The 24,000-nt window shown below is 52.3% G+C and overlaps 1 protein-coding gene across 4 annotated transcripts in view; it reads left to right on the top strand.

The window, feature by feature from the left end:
* The window catches only part of ASPHD2 (aspartate beta-hydroxylase domain containing 2), a 32,200-nt gene extending 9,037 nt beyond the window's left edge, over positions 1 to 23,163 (top strand). Inside the window, exons 1-4 of one of the 4 annotated variants that reach the window (XM_081542917.1) lie at positions 10,551 to 10,743; positions 14,550 to 15,647; positions 20,783 to 20,896; positions 23,015 to 23,163. In XM_081542917.1, the coding sequence (XP_081399043.1) occupies positions 14,840 to 15,647; positions 20,783 to 20,896; positions 23,015 to 23,034 (942 nt within the window). In that variant the 5' untranslated portion in view covers positions 10,551 to 10,743; positions 14,550 to 14,839 and the 3' untranslated portion in view covers positions 23,035 to 23,163. Of the gene's footprint in view, positions 1 to 10,550; positions 10,744 to 14,549; positions 15,648 to 20,782; positions 20,897 to 21,397 lie in introns of those variants that run through there. The other 3 variants (XM_081542915.1, XM_081542916.1, XM_081542918.1) reach the window with 3 other exon arrangements.
* The last annotated feature ends 837 nt before the right edge of the window (positions 23,164 to 24,000 follow it).

The following is a 24,000-nucleotide window of genomic DNA, read 5'->3' as shown; positions in this document are numbered from 1 at the left end:
CTAAACCTGACCATATAAGGAATTCATGTCACCGCACTGAGTCCTTACAGCCATACCATGAGTTTGGTATTAAGCCTGTTTTGACAGGTGGACATCTGAGGCTCAGAGAGTTCAGGTAACCCCTGTCTAAGGCCACACAACCAGTGATGGATGGAGTTGGGCGTTCAAACCTGGATCTGAGTCTAAAGCTCCTTTTTCCCACCAAGTGCAGTGTGAGTTTGTAAAGGAAAAAAAAAAAATCCCAACAGTGCATCTCAGGTTAAGAAAAACCATGACAACTTTGCCATCTGAAGACTCTAAGGAACTTGGAATACACAGCCCTCAGTTCTAGGGAGGGCGTATGTGTCAACCAGCAGGTTGAGTTGATAACACGTCGTGACCCAGCCACCCTCCCACGCCACCACGGAATCAGCTAGATAGAATCTGGTAGGGCTGTTAAATGACTACCTCAGACTGGTAGAAGCAAGGGGGAAATGTAGAGCAAAAGACAGCAAAATAGAAGCTTGCAGAAAAAAAAAAACCAACCCTGAACTAAACCCCAGCGCATCTGGTTTGGACTGTTGCAAATTCCCAGATGCGTGAAAACCAAACTCGTTAATAAGAAATGCAAAGATGACTTAGGTCTGAGAAGCCACCCTAGGCTTATTTACTGAACAGGAGCCTGTAACAGTGATCCAGGTGGTTTCCAGCTGTGTCTCCACACGCTCACTTCCTCCCTCTAGGAACCTAACCTGAGACAGGAGACTTCTGCTGTCTGGACTCTCCCAACATGCTGCTCTGCCCTGAAATCCAGGACTTCCGGGCGACCTGCTGTGTGCAGAGGCAGCTGGCCAGGCGAGGAAGCTGACGCCAGGTCCCAGGGCCCCTCCCTGGAGGGAGCAAAGGCCTCTCAGGTTGCAGCTGTGGAAAGAGGGAGGAGCCTGGGGGGCCAGGATGGAGGCAGTGGTTTGGACATCACCTCTGTGAGTCATGCCCTGGGCAGCATTTTACAGGAGTTGCAAATTCCAGTAAGATCAGATCAGGGCCATCTCTCGAGGGACTCCTGACCAATCGAATGTGCCTCTTGCTCCATCTTGGCAGTTCTGAGTCCTCATCCAAGTAGCTTATCTTCCAAACCAGATCCTGAAGTTTTTTTTCTTGCTTGCATCCCTGGGCTTCCTGGAACCAGGAGGCGCTTCTGCCCTGAAGTTGGAGACATCTGGCCATAGATAGCCCTTGTCGGCAGACCCTGTGCCTGAGCCTGACTCCTCATCCACGCTGGGATGTGGTTTCCTTTTCCCGATTCCTGGAGGTGAACTGGGTATCTTTTGACCCACTTCTCCTCTCCCCTGCTGTTGCCACCACCCTGACCTACCCTGACCTACAAGGACCAGTAACCAAGACTCATTCAAGAGCCTGCATTGTTGTCGAGCAGAACCCAGGTCAGGCCACTTAGAATAAAACCCAAGCTCCTTCCCAGGGCTTAAAAGATCCGAGCCTGCTCTCTCTCCAAACCCCTCTCCCTCCCCTCCCCCAGCCATGTGGGCTTCCTGCCATTTCTTTCTTTCTTTGGGTGGCATTGCTTTACCATGTTGTGGTAATTTCTGCTGTACAGTGAAGTGAAATCAGCCATATGCATATTTACATCCCCTCCCGCTTGGTCCTCCCTGCCACCCCGACCCCACCATGCATCTAGGTCATCGCAGAGCACCCAGCTGAGCTTCCTGAACTTTATAGCAAGTTCCCACTAGCTATCTATTTTACCCATGTCAATCCGAATTTCCCAATTCGTCCCACCCTGTGTCCACTTGTAAACATGCCCAGATAGTTCATACTTGTAAGCTTTTTGCACTCACTGTTCCTTCCTCCCCTCTGCCAGCTCTGAAGCTTGTCAAGTTTAATCCTCACTCCTGCAAGTTCTCAGAGGCAGAAATTCATTTTTTAAAGTTTTTTTTTTTTTTTTGGCATCGCTATGTTCTGGGAGCTACAAACTCAAGTGCCTACAGAACATGTCAGGTAACATAAACAAGGAAGGTGGCCAAGGCTAATAAAAATCATTCAGCTCTCTTGGTCTGGCGTTTGTTTTCCCACTTTTGACAGAGACATGAAAGCAGGGAATAGTTCTTCGTAGAAAGACACAGTGCAGAGTCAGTGACGGGAGCGGGTGACAGTCTCCTTGGTGTTGGGAGCAGTGACGGGGGGCCGGGGGAGGGGGTGACTGCAGCAAACCTCCTGCCAGCCTATTTGCTGTTTTGCTGAAATCTGGCCCGATATGGCCAGAAATTGCCGTTTTTCCAAAAGAAGCTGGAAATCCAGGTTTGTACGTGGTGTCTACTAATTTTTTTAGGTCGACAACTTTTTAAATTGAAGTGTAGTTGTTTACAATGTTGTGTTTCTGATGTACAACAAAGCGATTTGGTTATATATATATACACACACACACACACACATGCTTTTTCAGATTCTTCTCCATTATTGGTTATTACAGGATATTGAATATAGTTCCCTGTGTTATAAAGTAGGTCCTTGTTGTTGTTATCTATTTTATGGACAGTAGTGTGTATCTGTTCCTCTCAAACTCCTAATTTATCCTTCCCCTTTGGTATGGTAACTCTTAAGTTTGCTTTCTATGTCTGTGAGTCTGTTTCTGTTTTGTAAATAAGTTCATTTGTATCATATTTTAGATTCCACACATCATATGTTTTAGATTCCACATCTGTATCATGTTTTAGATTCCATTGTATGGTTATTTGTCTTTCTCTGTCTTAGTATGATAATCTCTGGGTCCATCCATGTAGCTGCAGTTGACACTATTTCATTCATTTTGTGGCTGATTAACACTCCACTGTGTGAGTGTGTATTTATCACATCTTTTTCCATTTATCTGTTGATGAACACTTATGTTGCTTCCCTGTCTTAGCTATTGTGAATGGTGTGGCTCTGAACACTGGGGTGCATGTACCTTTTCGAATTCGAGTTTTGTCAGGATATATGCCCAGGAGAGAAATTGGTGGATCATGGGATAGCTCTGTGTTCAATTTTTTAAGGAACCTTCACACTGTTCTCCATAGTGGCTGCACCAATTTACATTTCCACCACCGATGTAGGAGGGCTTCCCTTTTCTCTACCCCCTCTCCAGCATTTATTCTTGACAGACTTTTTGATGATGGTCATTCTGACCAGTGTGACATGATACCTCATTGTAGTTTTGATTTCTCTAATTACAAGCAATACTGAGCATCTTTTCATGGGCCCGTTGGCCATCTGTATGTCTTTTTTGGAGAAGTGTCTGTATTTAGGTCTTCTGTCTTCAGGCTGACAATTTTTAAAAGCCTCATGCAGGCCACAGTGAACATACCTTTGTGCTGGATTTAACCCAGAGGCCACCAATACTCGATCACTGCTGAGTATTCAGTGGACACAGCACAGAGTGTATGTTCAATAATTCATGTTGAATAAATAGTCTTCGCAGGTGACTTCTCAGAGCTTGGAAGTAGCTGATGGGCAGTACAGCTTCCTTCTGTTGGGAATGTAGAAAAGTGGGGTCCGAACAAGAAGATGCATCTCCATTCTAGCTGGGAGCTTTTAAGATATTTCTGCTGCTGAGCTCAGAGGCAGCCTGGATGAAATTCCACGGAGATAAGATTTCTCTACCACTTGGTCTGAGGCTGCTGCGGGTCTGTAGGCATTGATATGGCTGTGCCTGTTGTTTTGATAGTCTGCATCCATTTGGATGGTTGCTGCCATGGTACACTGGTTGTTAAATAATTTTAATATCAACCCCCACTGGGTGCAGAAATGGAAGCCTATGTTGATCACAGTCGATGACCACCAAGAAGGGCTCTTAAAGGTGGGAAAGGGAGCAAAACCCACTGAAGTCCATTTGGAGGTTGAAGTCTGTTCCAGGTTGGGTAGAGGGCTGGTTCTCTTAAAGAGCTTATGAACCCGGTCATGCTTCTGATGTCTGTCTTTCCATCACAGAGACCAATAGGTTCTCACACCTACCCTTCAAAGCCTCTAGAGATCAGGGGATGACTGAAGTGGTCCAGATGAAGGCAGTGAGCCAGCTCAAGGGCGGGGTGACCCAGTGGAAGACAGTGGCGGAAACAGGTGTTGGCTTTGGGAAGAAATTCTAATGGAGTCACTGTAACTCCAGTGTCTATGGCGAGCTCTCCTGGGCTCCACAAGCAGCAGACTCACGTCTGCTTCTCCCTCTTTGCACTGTAAGCAGGAGGTTCACCGTCTGTTCAGACACGAAGGAGATGTTAGCAGCACTTTATTGGATCTGCTCAAGGTGATTTAGATGTGTTCTTGGAGCCCATTAGGCATTTGATAACACGGAAGTGTGGCTCTACTTTCTGGGCAGGTAGAGTTACTCCTCCGTATGTGCTCCCCAACCAGAGTGTATCATCCAGTGTGATCAAGCCCTTTGGGGAGATGCAAACTCATTCCCTGTACGATTTCTGCCTCAGGCTTATCCTGATAGCGTCCACAGCAAAGCCTTGTAGCTTTTTTTTTTTTTTCACTGAAGTACAGTTGATTTACAATGTTGTGTTAATTTCTGCTCTACAGCAGAATGATTCAGCTTTACATATATATTCTTTTTGCTCTTCTTTTCCATTGTGGTTTTTCACAGGATATGTATTGAATCTAGTTCCTTGTGTTACACAGTAGGACCTTTCTGTTCCTCCATCCTGTATATACTGGCTTCCAGCTGCTAACCCCAAACTCCCAACCCTGCTCCCAACCCTGCTCCCAGTGCTTCCTGCCTTTTATTTGGGGTAGCCTAGGGCAGTGGTTTATAAACTTATTTTAGTCTTAGGATCTTTTGGTGCCAAAATATGGAAGCTAATGAAAATCCAGCTGCTCAGAGGCAAGTACGGAGAAGGCAATGGCACCCCACTCCAGTACTCTTGCCTGGAAAATCCCATGGACGGAGGAGCCTGGTAGGCTACAGTCCATGGGGTCGCTGGGAGTCGGACACAACTGAGCGACTTCACTTTCACTTTTCCCTTTCAGGCACTGGAGAAGGAAATGGCAGCCCACTCCAGTATTCTTGCCTGGAGAATCCCAGGGACGGCGGAGCCTGGTGGGCTGCCGTCTATGGGGTCGCACAGAGTCGGACACGACTGAAGCGACTTAGCAGCAGAGGCAAGTAACTAAGACACCCTGGGCATGCGCCTGTCGCCCCACTCCCTTCGGCCCCTCTCTTTGCCCTTACCTGGTTACTAGGAACCTCCAAGCTGAAACACAGTTGAAATAGCTGTTCTGGAAAATCTCCCAGTAGCTCAGGTCATTTTGGAAACTTGCAACCCAAACATTTAAAAGCAATGTTTGTTTTACCTGATCAGATTGCCTCCTTATAATTTATAATTGCTTAAGAGTTCAAACATTCATAGGGAATGACAGGACATTTATGGACCCACCCCTCACTTTTAGAAAATCTTGACATTTTGCTTTGTTGCTTTGGTTTTTGAGTTGTTCAGCCACTAAGTCGTATCAGACTCTTTGTGGTCCCTGTCCTTTGCTCGCTCCTGTTGTTTGCTCAAACTCATGTCCGTTGAGTTGGTGATGCCATCCAAACATCTCATCCTCTGTTGTGCCCTTCTTCTCCTCCCTTCGATCTTTTCCAGCATCAGGATCTTTTCCAATCAGTTGCCCTTCAGCTTCAGCATCAGTCTCTAGGCAAGAATACTGGAGTGAGTTGCCATGCCCTCCTCCAGGGGATCTTCCCGACCCAGGGATTGAACCCTCATGTCCTTTGCATTGGCAGGCAGGTTCTTTACCACTAGCGCCACCTGAGAAGCCCTTGGTTGTTGTAAAGGAATAACATATTAAAAATATTGCTGAAGCCCTTCCCTCCATGTACCCTTTTCCCCAGCCCCTCTCCTCTCTCCTCTGTACTCCCTCCTCGGAAGTAACTCCTTCTGAATTTGCATTAATTGTCCCTATGCAAGATTTTTACTATTAATACATATATTAATACATACATTTTCTGTGAACACAAATGTGTATATATGCATGCATATATAACATATAATAAATATATGTGTTTCCTAAACAGCATATTGCATTCTTTGCATGAGTTCACATTTAGCATCTATATTATCCTATGCATACTAATCTGCGGTTTCCTTTTCCAGCTCAACTTTATATTTTGGAGATTTAGCCATGTTGAAACATTTAGCTCTGTCTTGAGCACTCTAACTGCTGCATCATATTTGTTTGTATGAATTTATATGTGCACTTTACTCCTGTGAATGCTTGCCGCCTCCAGTTTTTCACAAAATATTGCAGTGTACATTCCTGAACATGTCCCACTCTGAACACTTCTCTAGGGAGTAGGCTTTCAAGCTGACCTGACTGCCACCAGCTATCAGAAACGCATGTTATGCTGAGACCCAGTGCAACACTCACACATATACACAGATACACAGTACTCTTAGGATGCTTTCCAAAAAAAAAAAACTGTCTTAGCTGAAAAAAAACAAAAAACAAACTGTCTTAGCTATTTCATCATTTTAAATTGTGGTCATGACTCACTGTGTAAATTCTGCAACCATCAGGGGAAACCTCAGTTTCAAAATCAGTGCCCTGGATCATATATATACCAGGAAGGAGCGTGGCAGGATTGGGGGTTGTGCACACCTTCAGAGTTTACAACAGAGGGCCAAGTGGGTGTGCAGATGTACGTTCCACCAGCAGTATACAAGAGCACCACTGCTCCACAGCCTCGCCGGTACTTGGCGTCAGCTGGCCTTGTCATTTTACCAGCGTGATGAGAGCAGAGCAGCATCTCACTGTGGTTTTAGTTTGTCTTTTCCCCACGAGCAGCGGGCATGCTCAACCTTCCCAGTTGATTATTGGTCACTTGTGTTTCCTCTTGTGTGACTTGCCTGCTCATATCCCTGGCTCATTTTTTTATTAGGTAATTTCATTTTGTCTTTAGCTTTCTTGGCCCTTTGCTTTTTTTTTCCTCTATAAACTTTTTAAGATCAGTTTATCTTGTTGCACGAAAAACAGGGGGACTGTCATAAAAACTTATTTAAATTTTATAGATCATTCGGGGAAGCTGACAGTTTTATGATGTCGTCTCTTTGGTATCCATGAATTTTTTCATACGTTGTCATTATTCACGATTTATTCTATGCCCTTCAATACTTTTATTCCACTTTTTTCATCTTCCCCATTCTAGTTAAATCCATTCCTGAGTTCTTTACAGTTTTGTATTGTTGCTACTATGAATAAATTTTTTTTCCAATTACTCTTCCCAATACCTCCTATTTATTTTTCTTGCCTTATTGCACTGGTGAAAAGGCCCAGTACAATGTTGGGTAGGAGTGGTGAGAGTGAACCTCTGTGTCTTGTCTTTTTTAACAGTTAAAATACTTCTGTATATTTGCAAATGCATAGCATTTGCCTGGAAAAAGGGGGGCCTTTGTTGCTGGATACAGGCTTTCTCTAGTTGTGGGGAGCGGGAGCTACTCTCTGGTTGCAGTGCATGGACTCTCATTATGGTGGCTTCTTTTGTGGAGCTTGGACTCTGGAGCATTGGTTCAGTAGTGGTGGCACACAGGGCCCCTGCAGCTTGTGGGATCTTCCTGGACCAGGGATCAGACCTATGTCCCCTGCATTGGCAGGCAAATTCTTAACCACTGGACCATGAGGGAAGTCCTATTATTTCAGGTTTTAAAAAGGAGAAGATACTAGGGTTTTCTTCCAGTGCTTTTATCCTGCCTTTACATAAATGTGTGTATATATCTACAGACACCATAATGTTTTGTGTCGTATTTGTATGTATTATGTAAATGAAATTATACTGCTTATATAATTCTTATTTTGGCTTTATCATTTGTTCAGGAGCTTTATATTTTTATACATACATGTAGCTCTTTTTAATAGCTGCACAGTGTTATATAACTTGAAAATGTAACTGTTCCTTTATCTACGCTAGGGTTTTTCTAGGGTACATGTAGAGTGGTGAAATTGCTGGTTCTTAGGGTATACATATTTGTTTCAGCAAATGCTACCAAATTGCTCTATAAAGTGACTATACCAGTTTGTTTCATGCACCAATCAAGTATTTGTTGAGGGTCTACATATCCCCCTACTGACTTGCTGTGACCCTGATTGAGCAAGGCGTGTTTTCTCTCTGGACCCCTAGTGACTTCATCTCTAGGAGGGAGTTGGGTGGGCCCCACAAGTGTACGAGATGGCATAATGATAGGGTATGCGGCCTGAGAGTGGGGCGGGAATGACCGCCCTCAGACGACAGGGAGAGGAGGAGGGTGCTGGAGACAGCCAAGCTGAAGACAGGCAATTTACATGCACTTGGCCTTCATCTCAACCCCTCCATTAGCGCTGTGACAGTTCATCTGGAGCTTTCACCCAAAAGCCCCCTCTGGAAGGCCCCATAGCCTTTTCCGCGGGGGAGTTCACCTTCCAGGGTCTCCCAGAGGAAAGAATGGCAAGCAGGGTTAGCAGAATGTGTGTATGGTAATGTCGCCACTGAACAAATAAACACTCTTAACAAATACAGAGCTATATAATTGTACTGGTCAAAGATAATTACGAGATTTATAGACCATATTAATTCATAATGTACTACAGATGGTGTGGTACAGTTAATGGAACACACATTTACAACTATGAAGAAATAGTTTTCTTTTTCATCCTTGTCAGGGTGATGCAGTGACTGAATATATGTCTTTGGAGAAGTCTAAATTTGAGCAACTTTCTGAATGTGAGAGGCACCAAATACCCTCCCATCTTCTCCACCCTACCCAGGCTCAACCATTGCGAGTCTGGCAGTGAAAAGATACAACATGTTTAATGTTTCTAAATCTGATGCCTGTGTCGATTACCCACACTTGGAGCAAATCTGGATGTATTTTACGGTTTCCAATGTATGCATCTTGGTTTATTTCAGTAGAATAAAAGAGGTGAAAAAAAAATTCTTCCTCCTTTGGACTTAAGAAAAGGGGGGAGGTGACAGGGATGAAGTGGATTTTAAGACATGGCAAAGATAGATTCTGGCCCACAATAGATGTGGATTTGAGGCTCTAATAGAGATGGTTAGAGGTGGTTTCTGAGAGAGACAAGTGGATTCTGGGACACAGTAGAGGTAGGTTCCTGGACAAAGGTGAGATGGATTCTGGGACATGAAAGAGGTGAAGATTCTGGAAATCGGTAGAGGTGGGTTCTAGGACTGACCAAGGCAGATTCTGGGGCAGGGAGAGGTGGGTTCTGGGGCAGGGAGAGGTGGGTTCTGGGGCAGTGGTGGGGTGAGAGGTGGGTTCTGGGACAGCTACAAGTAGATTCTGGAACAGAAGGATGGACTGTGGGCTGGCAGTCCCATTCGGTGTTCCCATAACCCACCTGTGCATAGTTCTCCTGGTGCCCATCAAACCGGCCTGTGGCCCTGTAGGCTTACTTGTCTTGCACAGGTCTTCGGTCAAACACCCCCTTGCTCAGAGAGGCGTCCCTGGGGCCTTCACCCCCGCTTTCGGCCCTGCTGTTAAGCACCCTCATCCTATCCTGTCCTTTGTCCTGGTACCACTCAGCCTGGTAGGTGATTGTGGGTTTGTACCTGTGATTACTTGGGGCTTCCCTGGTGGCTCAGCTGATAAAGAATCCACCTGCAACGTGGGAGACCTGGGTTCGGTCCCTGGGTTAGGAAGATCCCCTGGAGAAGGGAACTGGCTACCCACTCCAGTATTCTGGGCTGGAGAATTCCATGGACTGTATATGTATAGTTCATGGGGTCCGCAAGGGGTCCGACACGACTGAGTGACTTTCACTTCCCCTGTGATCACTTGGGGATCCGCCTACTCCTGCCTGGATGGTGACTCCCTGCCGTCAGCCCCATACAGGGTAGTGGTAGTGGTGGTGGTTTAGTCGCTAAGTCGTGTACGACTCTTGCGATCCCGTGGACTAGAGCCCACCAGGCTCCTCTCTCCATGGGATTCTCCAGGCAGTAATACTGGAGTGGGTTGCCATTCTCCAGAGAGTTTGCCCAGTAATTGTCGAACGAGCGCACTTCCCACGATAACTAAGGATCTTGTCTGATTTGCGGTTTCATTCTAAGGGCCTAAGAGGCCTTATAAGTGTATGGTGAATCAATACGTCAAGGAAAGAAGGGTGTCACGTCAGGGGCATGAAGAAGTGAGGGAGGGAAGGTGGGAGAGAGGAGAGGAGGCAATGTAGGAGGGAGAGAACCAGAGGGGAGAGAGAGAGACCAAGGGAGAGAACGGACAGGGCCACCCAGGGAGAAGCGGGAGCGGGGAATTAACGCCCGGCCATCCCGCCTGCGCGCGCCCTGGGGCCGGGTAGGCAGTGCGTCTCCTCGCTCCGGGCCGCGGCCGCGCCCGCCAAAGCCACGCGAGGCGGGCGGCGTGGTCGGGGCCCCGGGTGACCCCGCGCCCGTGGGGGGCGCCGCCGGGCGCCGGGGGTCTCGGTCGGGTGCCGGGGGTCTCGGTCGGGCGCCGGGGGTCTCGGCCCCGCCCCGCGGGCCGCCTCGCGTCCGCCCCGCCCGCGCCCCTTCCCCGAGCCGGGCGGCCGCGCGCGGGATTGTGGGAGCTGTGGTCCCCGCGGAGCGCAGCGCGGCGTCGGCACCGGCGGGAGGACCGGCTCGGCTCCGGTTCCGGCTCCGGCTCCGGCGGCTCCGCGGCGCGGGCAGGGGGCGTCCAGGCGTCCGCGCCCTCGGGCGGCGGCGTCGCCCCGGCCCCAGCGGGCGCCCTCTCCGCCCCGCGCGCCCGGGCACAGGTAAGCGGGGGTCTCCCGGGGCTGCGGGGCTGGAGGGCGGCGCGGCCGGGCCGATCCCTGCGAGACGGGGAGGAGGCGGCGGGGGCCGGGCGGCTGCAGGCCCGCGGTCCCCACGCCCGGCGGTGCGGCTTCCGAGGATGCTCAGCGCCCCGCATCCTGGCCCCGCGGAGGGGCCCCCAGCCGCCCAGCGCTCGCTACGTGCTTGAGCGCCGCCGCCTCGGCAGTGTTCGCGGCACGGGCATCTTCTTCCTCCCTTTGGCCCCTGGCGACCCTGTCCGCCGTGTTCACACCCCCCACCCCCATCACCCTCCTCGGTGACCGTCCTCCTCGGTCCTTTTCCCTTGCTTGCTCTCCTCCTCGCCCTCACCCCTGTGCATCACCCACTTGCCCCGTTTCCTGCGGTGACCCTCCCTCACCTGTCCCATGAGGTATCACCTTAAGCCGGCTTCCCTAATCGCCCACTTTTCCTGTCAATACCCTCTTCACCATCCCATTCCTCACTCCCCCACCCCCTGTCCCCGACCTCCTGGTGGTCACCATCTGTCTTAACCTAGCCTGTGCCCCCCCTTCCCCCCTAGTCTCCTGAGTGGGTGGATACTGAAAACGCTGGCCAAGAAAGTGAGGAGGAGAGGCCTGGGCTTCCCCGCAGCAGAGGGCTGGCCCTGGGCAGGCTCCTGGTCCACGCATCACACTTCTTGCTCTGCTCCTTTGGGGTCTTCTAGGGTGGCCTTACCATACCCTGGGAGTGAGCAAAAGCTCTTTAGCACTGGGCAGTCCTCTGTAACTGGACTGACCAGGTTAGAGCTGAGTCTCTCTCCTAGATATTCATTGTACCGGAAGTTGGGTTTGATAGGACTTGTTCACCCAAAAGTGGCCACAAATTCAGACCCTATTACCCAGAGCCGACTGACTTTTAAGATCTGGAGTTACTAAAGTGGAGGACAGCAATGAGGTGTCCGCCTCCCTGAGGAGGACAGCAGTGGAACAGATGTGTAAAGAAAGCTGGGAATTACTGAAGCAAGAGCTGGGAGAGGGGAGGGCAGGAAGGGAGCTTGGTGAAATTCATGCCCTCCCAGCTGGAGGGCTGGGGTCTACGAGGGTCAGATGTTTGATAAACCAGTGCTTGATAAACTGCCAATCACCCTGTAAAGGTAAAGGTTTAATTTAGTGTCACGTTTCAGCTGTGAGCTTGTTAATCCACCTCTGGGCTCAGGTGCTGCGAGCATAGTTTGGCTAAAAGTAAGGGACAGGTGTGAAGAGTCCTTCCATGAGCTCTCGGTACTGTTTGAGAATTCGTGAGCAGGGTCCTAAACTGGGGTTTGGGGCAGCAGGAGCCTCTGCTGAGTTTTGTTTTGAGCTCAGCCCAGGGAGCGTTCATGGCTGGCGTACAGAATGAGGCTTTCTCGGGGTGGGGTGGGGAGGGTTAGCGGTGTGGGTGTCCAGTGGAGAGAAGCCCCTGTCATCCACCAATCATCCGGTGTCTTCATTTTGATTGATTTGAACCATAGGCAAGGCTGATGGAAACTAACACTTAACAGGTGTTTGTTAAATGATCATCATCTCACTCTTGGAACCTTTAAGAAAAACCTTTCCTCCTGAGAGATTCGGTGTAAAAGTTCCAATTAGGGCTTCAGCTCAGTGAGGGGGGAAATCGTTTTAGTAAAACTGCTTGTTATCACGCAGATGTTAGTTTCACACTGAATTTCAAGAATCCTGGGATTCTGTTTGGGAGAAGGCTTGCAAGCAAAACACCTTTCGGCAGGATTTTCCTTCCCTGTTCTTTAAGAGGAAACAGCTGCCAGTGATGGGAGGACCAGGCGAGAACCAGGGCCCCGGGTGGGGTTGGGGAGGGGCTATTTCCTTTCAGGGACCCAGCCTTTCCCTTTCTCTCGAATCTGTGAGGAAATGGAGGACGCGTGAGGACAAAAATTTAGCTTCTAACCTCCCCACTCTTGTATTTTTCCTAGAAACATAAAAAAAGTCCATGAATATTCAGCATGTGTGTTTCCAACTTACTAAATATCATAGTCAAGTGATTCAACCTAAGCTGCGAAGATAAAAAGTAGGGAGTTACGGAGAAGCTAAGGGTTCCCTTTCATTTTAATAGCTTTGCACGTCTGGGGACAAAAGAAAAAGTCCCTTGAGGTGTGTAGCAACAAGAGTTTACTTCAGCTGTTGGAATTCTCACTCCTGAGGTACCTTTCCCTGACGGTCCGCCTTTGGTTCGCTGGCTCATAGAGATGGGAGTGCGCATGTCACAGATGTCGCTAGATGACTACACGATCCTAATCACTTTCAGCCCATCATTCCCCTCGACACAGAGGAGCAAACTGATAGAGGAGGTGACCTGCCCAGTCTGGGTTCTTAACCTTTCTGCTGCGTTGCAAGAATGCTTAGGCCAGATTTAGTCCCCAGAGAAAGGGGAGGGTATGCTTTCCCGTTTTTGTTAGTTGCCTTCTCATGTTCCTGGGGGAGAGGAGAGAGGGTAGTACCAAACAACATTTCTGAATTATTCTCCTTGAGATGAGGGAATGTTACTACACATGTGGTAGAACATAGACCTGGCTGTTCTCATCTGGTTAAAAAGAGAGTGGACAAAGAGTTTAAACTGGAAAACATCTCTGGGTTTTTTTGTTTTTTTAGTTTTATTGGAGTAGAGTTGCTTTACAATGTTGTGTTAGCTTCTTACTGCACAGGAAAAGGAATCAGCCATACATATACATATATCCCCTCTCTTCTGGATTCCCTTCCCTTTTAGATGACCTAAGTGCATTAGGTAGAGTTCTGTTATACAGTATGTTCCTATCAGCTGTTAATTTTATACATAGTATCAGTAGTGTATATGTGTCAACTGGCAACGAGATAACTGGGCTCTGATCATCTTTTAGATTATTAGGATAATAAGCGTGCTAGACATTGGCCCGAAACATAACTGAGATACGTGGTAAACCGCTTCTGTCTGTTTTGGAGACAGAGACCAGAAAGGGTTTCTATTTTTCTCTTCTCATTCTGTCCATCATTTCACTTCATAACCCCATGGGTGAGGCCAGTAGGTAGTCTCCCAAGCGAGTGGACAGAAAATGCCCAGTGTCTGCCACGGATTGACCCCAGGGAGCCCACTTTCTTTCCCAGCTTGATTTAAGCCCAGCCTGTGTCAGAAGGGCAAGAGAGTAAATAAACAAGAACGATGAAGCGCTGTGAAAGAGAAAGTAAAATGGAGAACGTGAGGTTTTAAGTGCCTTTGCCATTTGTAAGATGTTTTTGAATCCAGATTTCTCTTTAATAAAAACTACAAGAGATTTAGCTTCCCTACTGGTCCAGTGGTTAAGATCCCCACCTTCCACTGCAGAGGGTGAGGGTTCAGTCCCTGGTCGGGGAAGTTCCATTACAGAGATTTAGGGAGAAGAAGCGTTTATTACATACCTACTTTATAAGAGTACGGCAATAGATCCTGCTTTGAAGTGAGATGGGCTTTGAGTCCCTGCCCCGGCTACATGAACTGGGGAGAGTTATAGGACTTCTCTGAGCCTCAGTTTCCTCATCCATAAAGTGGGGATCATAGCACCTCCTGAGGATGCCACAAAACAGATGGGACTGCTGTAATTATCCAACAGTACTTGATTAGACACGACCAGATTAGACACGACCAGCCCTTTGGGAAATGGGGCAATAATGTACCAGAGGAGAAGTGTGTCCTCTTTCAACAGGGATCTGATAAGATGATCTGGGGCTTTTTGCATTTTAGCTGAGGACTTTGCCGAGTGTAAAAATTTATGCCGGTTTATTATTTCTTTTTTTAATCCCAGGTTTAGATTGCCTAAAAAATCATTGCACGGTGACCCACGTCCTAAGGCGACCTCAAGCCGCTCCTTCGCCCCCCGCCCGCAGGGACTCCTGCCGGGACTGGAGGGGTGGGCACAGAGGTCGGTCCATGCCACCCGCGGCAGCAGCCCAGGACCTGCGGCCACCATGCCACCGCCGGCCCCGGCCGCCCCCCGCGCCCCGCGCTAGGCTGCACGGCATGGGTGCCCTCGGGACCCCTGAGGACTGACGTCAGCTGACCTTGCTCCGGACCCCTGACAGCTCCCCCCCAAAAATGTCGCTCGAGTGGCTGGTGGCCTGGAGCTGGTCACTGGATGGCCTGAGGGACTGCATCGCCACCGGCATCCAGTCGGTGCGGGACTGCGACACCACGGCGGCCGTCAGTGTGGCCTGCCTGCTGGCCCTGTTCGTGTGGTACTGTTACCACGTGGGCCGAGAGCAGCCCCGGGCCTACGCCTCGGTCAACGCCCTGATGCAGGGCCCTGACGCAGCAGGGCTGCAAAACGGCTTTGTGTACTGCCAGTCACCCGAGTGCGTGCGCTGCAGCCACAGTGAGGGCCTCAACCAGAAGCTCTACCACAACCTGCAGGAGTACGCCAAGCGCTACTCGTGGTCCGGCATGGGCCGCATCCACAAGGGCATCCGCGAGCAGGGCCGCTACCTCAGCAGCCGGCCATCCATCCAGAAGCCCGAGGTCTTCTTCCTGCCCGACCTGCCCACCGCGCCCTACTTCTCGCGGGAGGCGCAGAAGCACGACGTGGAGCTGCTGGAGCGCAACTTCCAGACCATCCTGTGCGAGTTCGAGACCCTGTACAAAGCCTTCTCGAACTGCAGCCTCCCGCAGGGCTGGAAGATGAACAGCACCCCCAGCGGGGAGTGGGTCACGTTTTACTTGGTCAACCAGGGGGTCTGTGTCCCCCGGAACTGCAGGAAGTGCCCACGGACGTATCGCTTGCTCGGAAGCCTTCGGACCTGTATTGGCAACAATGTTTTTGGGAACGCCTGCCTCTCCGTGCTGAGCCCCGGCACCGTCATCACGGAGCACTACGGCCCCACCAACATCCGCGTCCGGTGCCATTTAGGTAGGTGGCGGGGGTGGGGGCTCCGGTCCTGAGTCCGGCCCCACGAAAGCTACGCACTTCACAGCACTCGAATCAAAAATCGATGGGTCAGGTGTACACAGTGTTGGCAGCAGAGATTGAGTCAAAAATGAAAGGCGTGATCAGTATCAACCTAATTTGTGACAGTGCTCCTTCCAGAGGCCCTGTCTGCCCTGTCCAGGGTGGGAGCCGCCAGCCGCACGTGACTGTCGAGTGCCTGAAATGTGGCCAGTGCATCTAAGGAGCCTGATTTTTACTTTAATCCAAAATTTAAAATCTGGCGGTGGCTGCTGTGTGGAGCAGAGTAGCTCTAGAGCCAGAGGCTGTTGGGGTGGTTATGGAGGTTTGTCAGGACGTCCCGGAGGCTGGAAGATACCCGAGTGCCTTCCTAGTCACAAGGACGAGGTGATGCTTGGTGTTACGTTGATTTTGTTCAGCCTCTAAGGAGGTTGGTAATAGCCGTGGTGTGTGTAGCAGTGGTTTTGAGAACAGAGTCTGCAGTCAGGTTGCCTGTGTTTACATCCTGGTTCCACCACGAGCTGGCTGGGTTCCTTTGGGCGAGTCAGTCCACCTCTCTGAGCCTCAGTTTCCCCAGTTGGAAGGTGGAGGTAAAAAAGATCATTTCTTACAGAGCTGTGTTGGTAATGTGAGTTGTGAAGCCTTTGTTCAAGCAGAGCCTGCTAGAGAGTGTTGTTGTTTAGTTGTTAAGTCATGTCTGACTCTTCGCGACCCCATGGACTATAGCCTGCCAGTCTCCTCTGTCCATGGGATTTCTTAGGCAAGAATACTGGAGTGGGACAGAGTGAGTACTCGATAAAAGTAGGCTCAAACGCTACTCGGTGAAGAGGGATATTAGTTCTCCAGAATGCCTCCTTCCTGGTGAGTTGAGATAACGTGTTCATTACCAGGGCAACAGTGCCACAGGTTAGTATCCCAGACCAGAAGAGGCTGGGCGAGGCCCAGCTTGGGAAGCTTGTGGTGTGACCACCCCAGCTGTGGCGCGGACGGAGGACAAGCACGTGGAGGAGCCCAGGCTGGGCTGGAGAGGGGTGTCAGAACTGCGCTCCGCAGGGGACCTCGGGGCTGCCGGGGAACCTAAGCCGGGTGCCCCGGGCCCGCCAGCCCCTTTCCCCTGGGTCCCCCTGCTCCTCTTGTGCTGTTTGTGAGGACTGGACAGAGGGCTTTACTGCTTCAAAAAAAAGAAACATAATTGGATGCAGGCAGTTGACACCGTTTTGAGTATTTCAAGAGTAAAAGCAGGACATGAGAGGGGCCTGGAGGGAGTGGCCTGGCTTCGTGGCTGGCTGGGAGACTTTGGGCAGTAACTATCTCTCTGGGCTTCAGTCTCCACATCTGTAAGATGAGCAGATAGTACTTACTCACGGGAACGTTGAGAGGTTTCAACAGTCATATCTTCCATGGGCACTTGGCACGGCGCCTGGCGCGTGATGGCATTCGATAAATGGCAGCTAGGACCTTAATGACCAAACGGTGTGTCGGGCAGAAACGAAGCCGCGGAACGTGGTCCCGCCCCGGGAGACGGCAGGAACCGTACAGACTCTGGAAGCGCACACCTGGACTCAGATCCTGGCTTAGCCCTTTTGCCAGGCGGCCTTGGGTAGGCTCTGAAGCTGCGCCTCTGTTTTCTCCTCTCTACAGTGGGGGTAGTGCCCACCTGGAGGGCTGTTTGGACGATTCGAAGTGTGTCCTGTGTGTTCAGTGCTTGGCAGGTGGAGGGCAGTCAGGTAAAGGGGGCTCTGGTTAATCAGAGACGCAAGATGATCGTCTTAAGTGACAGTCGTGGTCAGTCAAGTCTCTGTGAGACGCACCGGGACGCACTCTGAGCTCCGGGGACACGGGCGCTGCAGGTCGGCTGCTCTGGGGAGAGTCTGACCCTGCGGGAGCCCTGGGACCACCCGGGTGGAGCGAGGGAAGAGCTGTCCCCCGGGGCTGGGAAGTCCGCTGGTGGGCTAAGCTTGGCCCGGTCCGTGGGAGCAAACCATAGGGGCCCCCATCAGGCTGAGGAGGAATTGAAGCTGTGGGCGCAGGAAGCAATGCTGTTCTTCTTAAAGGTTCTCCTTGTAAGTTTTTTGAAAGCTTCAAAGTGATGCATAAAGAAGGGCATCTGAGGAAGAATTCCAGGCAGCGTGTGTAGGAAGGGCTGGTGGCAAGAACACCCAGGATCTGCCCCCTGGGTATTAATGCCTGTTGTGTATCGGTGCCATGTACATGCGCATGTTTGTAATACGTGTCTGCACGGGCCTCTTTATGACCTGTCATTCCCCTCCGCGAGTGCCGCCTGCCACCAGAGAAACTGGGTCACCCGTGTCACCCTGGACGGCAGGCGGTGCTGGAAGGCGGCCCACCGGCGTGGGCTGTACCGTGGCCAGGGCAAGCACCAGGGCTGGCTTTGCTCTGTTTACTTCTCTTCTCTGTCCTGCCTACGTGTATCCACCCAGAAAGGAAACCGAGCGTGTGAGATGCACGTGACCTTGTGTGTTGACTGAGGGGTCCGGAGAACAAGGGCAGAGGCAGGGAGGGCCTGGTTCGTGCTGGTGGCCACACCTCCACCAGTTAACCTGGCCGTCGTGGGGAGGCCCCTGTGGTTCCGGGACTGTGCCCTGGAAATGCACACCCACCCCCGCCTCCTTTTCTGCCTTCTGTCCGCATGGGGACTGGGGGTGTCGCTTCTCTGTGGGACTGCAGCCCCAGCGCCTCCTGTTGGCACAAGTTTGCGGAGCCTGCTCTGAGCTTCCACTAGACGTGGCATGGCTTAACCCCTCTCCACGCTGCCCAGCCATCACCCCGCAGCGTGTAGGGGCCGTGATGTCCCCAGCCACTGCCACAGACCTCCAGAGAACTGCTTCTGGAACTAACTAGGCAGATGTTAGCCAGGAGGCAGGTGCCCGGCCCGCAGGAAAGGGTAGAGGAAAATACACATGCGTGTCTACATTCTCGTCAGGAAGCCCAGTCAGGCTCTCGTTCCTTCGTGAGTATTGTTGGCGTTCTTGGCCGTCTGGATGGGTGATGCAAGCGGGTCAGCTTGTGTCTGCCTTGCCCGCCCTGCAGGCCAGCCGCCAGCCTCCCGAGGAGGGGCCTCGCTGGACAGAGGCCTTTCTCCTCCTGTCTCTTGTCTGTGTTCGTGGGTGGTGGAGACAAAGCATCAGGCCCTAAGCCAGAGAGGCCGGGGACATAGGACCGCCGAGGCAGCGTGGGGGCCTGTCCCCAGGAGCCACCCAGATGCTCTCTCTGTGGGGGTGCTGACTGTTCCTGCCAGCCAAGCTGGGATGGTGGGCCGCAGGGAGGCTGGGCTACAGGGGAGGGAGGCAGAGGAGAGGGAAGCGCAAGCCAGGCTGTTTTTCTGTTGTACTGTGGAGGCTGGTAGTGAATCACTACCCAGAGAAAGGGGAGCTCCTTTCTGAAACCCCGGGGTGGACTGTCCCTGCAGAGAACCACCCATTCCTCAAGGCCTTCTGCACCTGAACCAAGCAGTGAGGGGACACACGGAAGGATGTGGCCCATGGGGCTCTCCATCGGGGCCAGTGAGTGGCAGGCTGAACCCCTTTACGACCCTGACCTCCCCCCAGCAGTTGTCACATAGTGGGAGAGGGTGGCTCCAGAGGCAGAATGGACTGTGTCAGCTGATCCAGTGGAATGTACTATTGAGAGCTGAAACTGACTGTCTGCGGGGAAGTTGACAACCACTTAGCATCACTGCTACTGCCGTTGTCAGCCCACACTTGCATCATACTGTCCAGTGTTAGACCAGCCTGTTCCAGGGAGCCAGACAGATTGGGGTTCGAATTTCAGTTCCTACAGGACTGAATAGCACTCCCAGCTGGTCACTTAAGTTCTCTAAGGCTCAGTTGCTGCATCGGGAAAGCATGTGAAGTGATGCCTGTAAAGTGTTTAATGCAAACCCCTGCTCACAGTAAGTCTTCAGTGGTTGGTAGCAAGGACAGTGGTCACACAGCCTAGAAGGCAAGTACGCCCACGGCCCCTCTTTACAGACGAAGAGCTATGGCTCAGAGAGGTGGAGTGGTTTGCTTAAAGTCACCCAGCACGTAAAGGTGGTTGTCTGACCCCAGGTCCTCTGTCTTGCCCTCTCCTCCTCACGCCCTCTGTTTCAATTCTGCCTCCATCCATGCTTCCTGGAGCCATCCATTTGTGGTTCAAGGGGTTCAGCCCGAAATCCTCGGGCTGTTAAGAAGCTGTTGCCTGTGTGTCGCGGGGACATTAAATCTGAGCGGTGGGTGCTGACTGGCCCAGGGTGGTGATTGTCAGGCTGAGACGCTGGAGACAGACCCCCCAATGCCAGTCTCTGTTGCAGGGCCCGCCACCTCCTGGGTCAGGCCTACCCGCCCTTTTCTGAATCAGTTAGATGGCTACGCGGTGCCCAGGCGACCCGAGTGCCAGGGGCCCGGCGTCCTTCAGACCCTCGGGTTGGAGGTGAGGAAGTGAATGTGCACGCACAAGCAGTGTTTCAACCAGACCCCGTGTCCGGGGTTGTCTGCCTGAGCCCCCCGCTCCGCGCTGGTGTGGAACATACGGCCCCCTCTCTGAGGGTGTCGGTCTGTTACCTCTCAAAGCTCGACGTTTCTTTAGGGGTGTCTCCGGCTTCCCAGAGTGAGGCTGAGGGAACCTGGGCTGTGAACATGCCACGCTCGGGCCTTGCAAGGGACCCCGAAGGGGAGGGCACTCTGAGGGTCTTAGCATCTTTACTCTCAGCTGGAGCAGCCCTTGCCTCTCTCGGGCAGGCAGAGGTCTGATCCCGCCTCCCTCCACCTCCAGGGGTCCCACGGCTGGGCTTCAGGAGTCTCGAGGTGAGGTGCAAGCCTCAGCTGGTCGGTGCTTTCATCAGAGGTGTCTTTGGCCCAGAGCAGATTAAACCACAGGAGGAGGGAGCTTTTCTGGGGAGTACGGTGGGGATCTGGGTGCACAGCCTGGTTCTGTCCCAGCAAACTGCCCACCCCACTCCAGTTGGGGCTCCTGAGGGGTGAGGGAGGGGGAAGGCAGGGGTTCGGAAGTTGAGCGCCACCCCCTGCCAAAGGCTGCCCTCCTTACTCCAGCATCGTGGTCCTGCCCACCTTCATCCTCTCCTCTCTCTCCTCCCCCAGGTCTGAAAACTCCAAGCGGCTGTGAGCTGGTGGTGGGAGGGGAGCCCCAGTGCTGGGCAGAAGGCCGCTGCCTCCTCTTCGATGATTCCTTCCTGCACACCGCATTCCACGAAGGTGAGTGCCTGCCTGCTCTGTGGCTGCCTTTAATTATATACATATATATGCTTATATATACTTCAATTTTGTTTTTTTAGAGCTGTTTCTGGTTTCCAGAAAAACTGAGCAGAAAGTCCAGAGTTTGCCCCTTGATGTGACCTTCCCCGCATATATTTTCCCTTTATTAACATTTTGCATGACCGTGGCACGTTTGTTAACAGTGGATGCGTCATAGTTTACATGAAGGTTGACCCTTGCTGTTGTCCATTCTGTGGGCTTGGACAGATGTCACGGGTCTGCTGTGGGAGGCCCGCACGCAGAAGTTTTCCTGCCCTAAAAGTGCTCTGCGCTCTGCTCCGAACCTTCTGGGGCCTTCTCCTAGGGTTTGTTCAGAGAGAAGGCGAGCCTGCGCTCTGTGCCAGGGTGCCAGAGGGGCCGCTGCCCGCGTGGGTCCGTCTCCGCCGGGGTCCTCGGGGGCGCTTTGACCCTCTCCTCTCTCGCCGCCCTCCCCTCCCCCAGGTTCGGCGGAGGACGGCCCGCGGGTGGTTTTCATGGTGGATCTGTGGCACCCGCACGTCGCGGCGGCCGAGCGGCAGGCCCTGGATTTCATCTTTGCTCCGGGACGATGAGAATGTTGGCCGCGCTGGAGTCACCAGGCGTGACAGTGGGTCTGCCTGGGCAGACGGGGGTGCGGCCCAGCCCCCCGGCCCGTTTAGATCCCATGCTCAGAAACCTGCCTCAACCGAGAGCTCGCATTTGGGACTTTTGTTTTAGATCACCTTGGGTCCCTTTTTCCTTTGGTTATTGAAAAATAGGGAATTTCCAGCTTGTATTTCCTTAGGTTTTTTTTTTTTTTCCCTTCCCATTGTTGGCTTCTGCGATTCCTTTCTGCCTAAAGGCGCGTTCCTTTGCTCTGCGACCAGAGGCGCGGTGCCCCTGTCGTCTGGTGTCACGCTGCTACCTGGTCTTGTCAGTGCTCTGAAGTAGAGTCGCCAAATGGTTACTTGTCTGAATGTAATAATGTAAATCTTCTTGTGGTCATCTTAAGGGGGAAAAAAAAACAAAAACCAACCAAAAAACTGCAAAGCAGAGAGCTGGCGAACATGGCCTCTGCTGCTGTTACAGTCACCTGGGGGCCCTTCCGCTGCCCCAGGGCAAGGGGTGGTCTGCGGTCAGCATTGCCAGCTGGCCCCGGCCGGCTGCGGCGTTGGCAGGGTGGCCCTGGTCAGGGGCAGGGCCAACCCACCATCGCTCACCTCACCTGGAGCCCCGTGAGCTCACTCACGGCAAGAGCCTCGGGCTGGCGGGACCGGAGGCTCCTCCGTAAATGTGGCTTTCCGCCAGAGCCGGGGCTGGCGTCTTCGAGAGAGAGAGCCCATCCGAGGCTCCCTGGGATCAGCCTCTGAACGCGTGGTTCGCTCACCTCACTGCCTACAGAAGCCCTACTGCCAAACTGGGCCCGGGAGTTTGCCCGCTTGAGCTGTGTGGCGTCCACAGCGATGAGCGTTCAGCAGGTACCAAGGTGGGGCAAGCAAGGCCTCCCTCCTCCAGTGACGTTCTGGAAAAGCCTTTCTCTGGCAAAACTGGAGATCGTAGGTCCGCCCAGGACATGTCTGTTTTTTGCTTTGGAGTTCTGCTGCCTGTGATTTTCCATTTGTCTCTCTGTGCATAAGCGTTCAAACGCTGGGCTCGGAGATCACGCTGGGGTCGGCCTTGTGCCCGTCACTGCACAAGGGTGCGGCACGGGCCCCCCCTCTAGCCAACATGTGCTTGTGAGGACCCTGGGGAACCTGCAGACCCAAAGGACCCATGGTCTCAGCGCTGGCTTGTTGGTCTCCTGTGAAGGACGTGGCTGGTTTATGGCGCCAAGTCTGGAAACGGCCCCATGTCAGCCGCTGTGTAAAGGAGTCGCCTCCGGCCACACGAGGGAGGTGTTTTTGGAATAATGTATCACTGCAGAGTTGGGTCGAGAAAGCCATGGAGCGGCATGGAACACACAGTTTGTCCCGTGTCCAGGTCCAGCATAAAGAAACCGTGTCTGCATTTGAGTACACTTTCTACACATCTTTTTCAGCAATTAGGATGCAGGAAAGGGCAGAGATTTCTGCCCCACCCGAAGTCAGTCTCCTCCTCCAGTTTCTTGTCAGAGTCACTGAGGTGCATGATCTGTCTGCATCCTGACTGCTCCCCGTCTACAAAGCCGACAGCCCACACCCGTCCCTGGCTGCCTGTGCTCACGTGATGTGGTTGGGGACCAGGAGGTAAATAAAAGATCTTGCTGAAAACCAGAGTGAAGTGGTGAAGGTGGTGTGGGGAAAGGAGCCATGACTTGGGCAGCAGCTCCGGGAGGGGCTCGTATGAGCTGGAGGCTCTTGGCTCCTGGATCATGTCACCGAGACAGGCGGGGCCCCTGAAGGTGGTCGCGTGCAGTGAATGAAGCGAAGTGTAGTTCTGATCCTGGGGGTGCGGGAAGGAGCAAACCCACAGAATGTTCAGGAACTGCAGGCATCAGCCCCGGGCAGAGAACCAGGACCCTACCCTGCCTCAGAAAAACTGAGGAGGCAGGACTCAGTGCCAGGAACTCGCTCCCGTGTCCCCTTGGGCCAGTCACTGTCCTTCACCATAGAGACGCAGCGACATCGGTCCCCGTTCTGAAATAGCGGGGTTCTGCGCAGTTAGGGAGAAACAGGTGAGGAAGGGTGGGTGAACTCACGGGGCCAGTGGCAGAGGTGGCCAGGGGCGCCGCTTTGCCTGTGTCTAACCTCAGGGCCCGGACCCTCGAGGGCTGCGCTTTGAATCTTGCCCCTTAGAAGATGGACTGGGGCTCTGGTGGCCTGGAGCTGCCTGGCTGCTGGGTGTCTTCACAGCAAGGCCGGCCGGGCCGCCATGGCAAGCAAGAAGAGGGAAGAGCGCCTTGCACTCCGGGCCGCAATGTTTCTCACTCCCCCGAAGGGTGCGTTGCCAACTTGGCAATCGCTAAAGTAATTTACACATCGCGGCTGGGTATGCCCAAGGTGAGAGAGGGGAGCTGGCCTGCTCTCCCAGCTTCAAATGGGAAGCCCTGCCTTCCACCCGGAGACAGCCTGCCCCAGCTGGCTAGGCCAGAGCGGTTGCTCAGTGTG

Source organism: Giraffa tippelskirchi, chromosome 11 (genome assembly GCF_054371585.1).
Source record: "Giraffa tippelskirchi isolate mGirTip1 chromosome 11, T2T-mGirTip1v1.2.pri, whole genome shotgun sequence".
In the NCBI taxonomy this organism is placed as follows: Eukaryota; Metazoa; Chordata; class Mammalia; order Artiodactyla; family Giraffidae; genus Giraffa; species Giraffa tippelskirchi.
The sequence above is the reverse complement of the archived record's forward strand: the minus strand, read 5'-3'. Positions and strand labels throughout refer to the sequence as shown.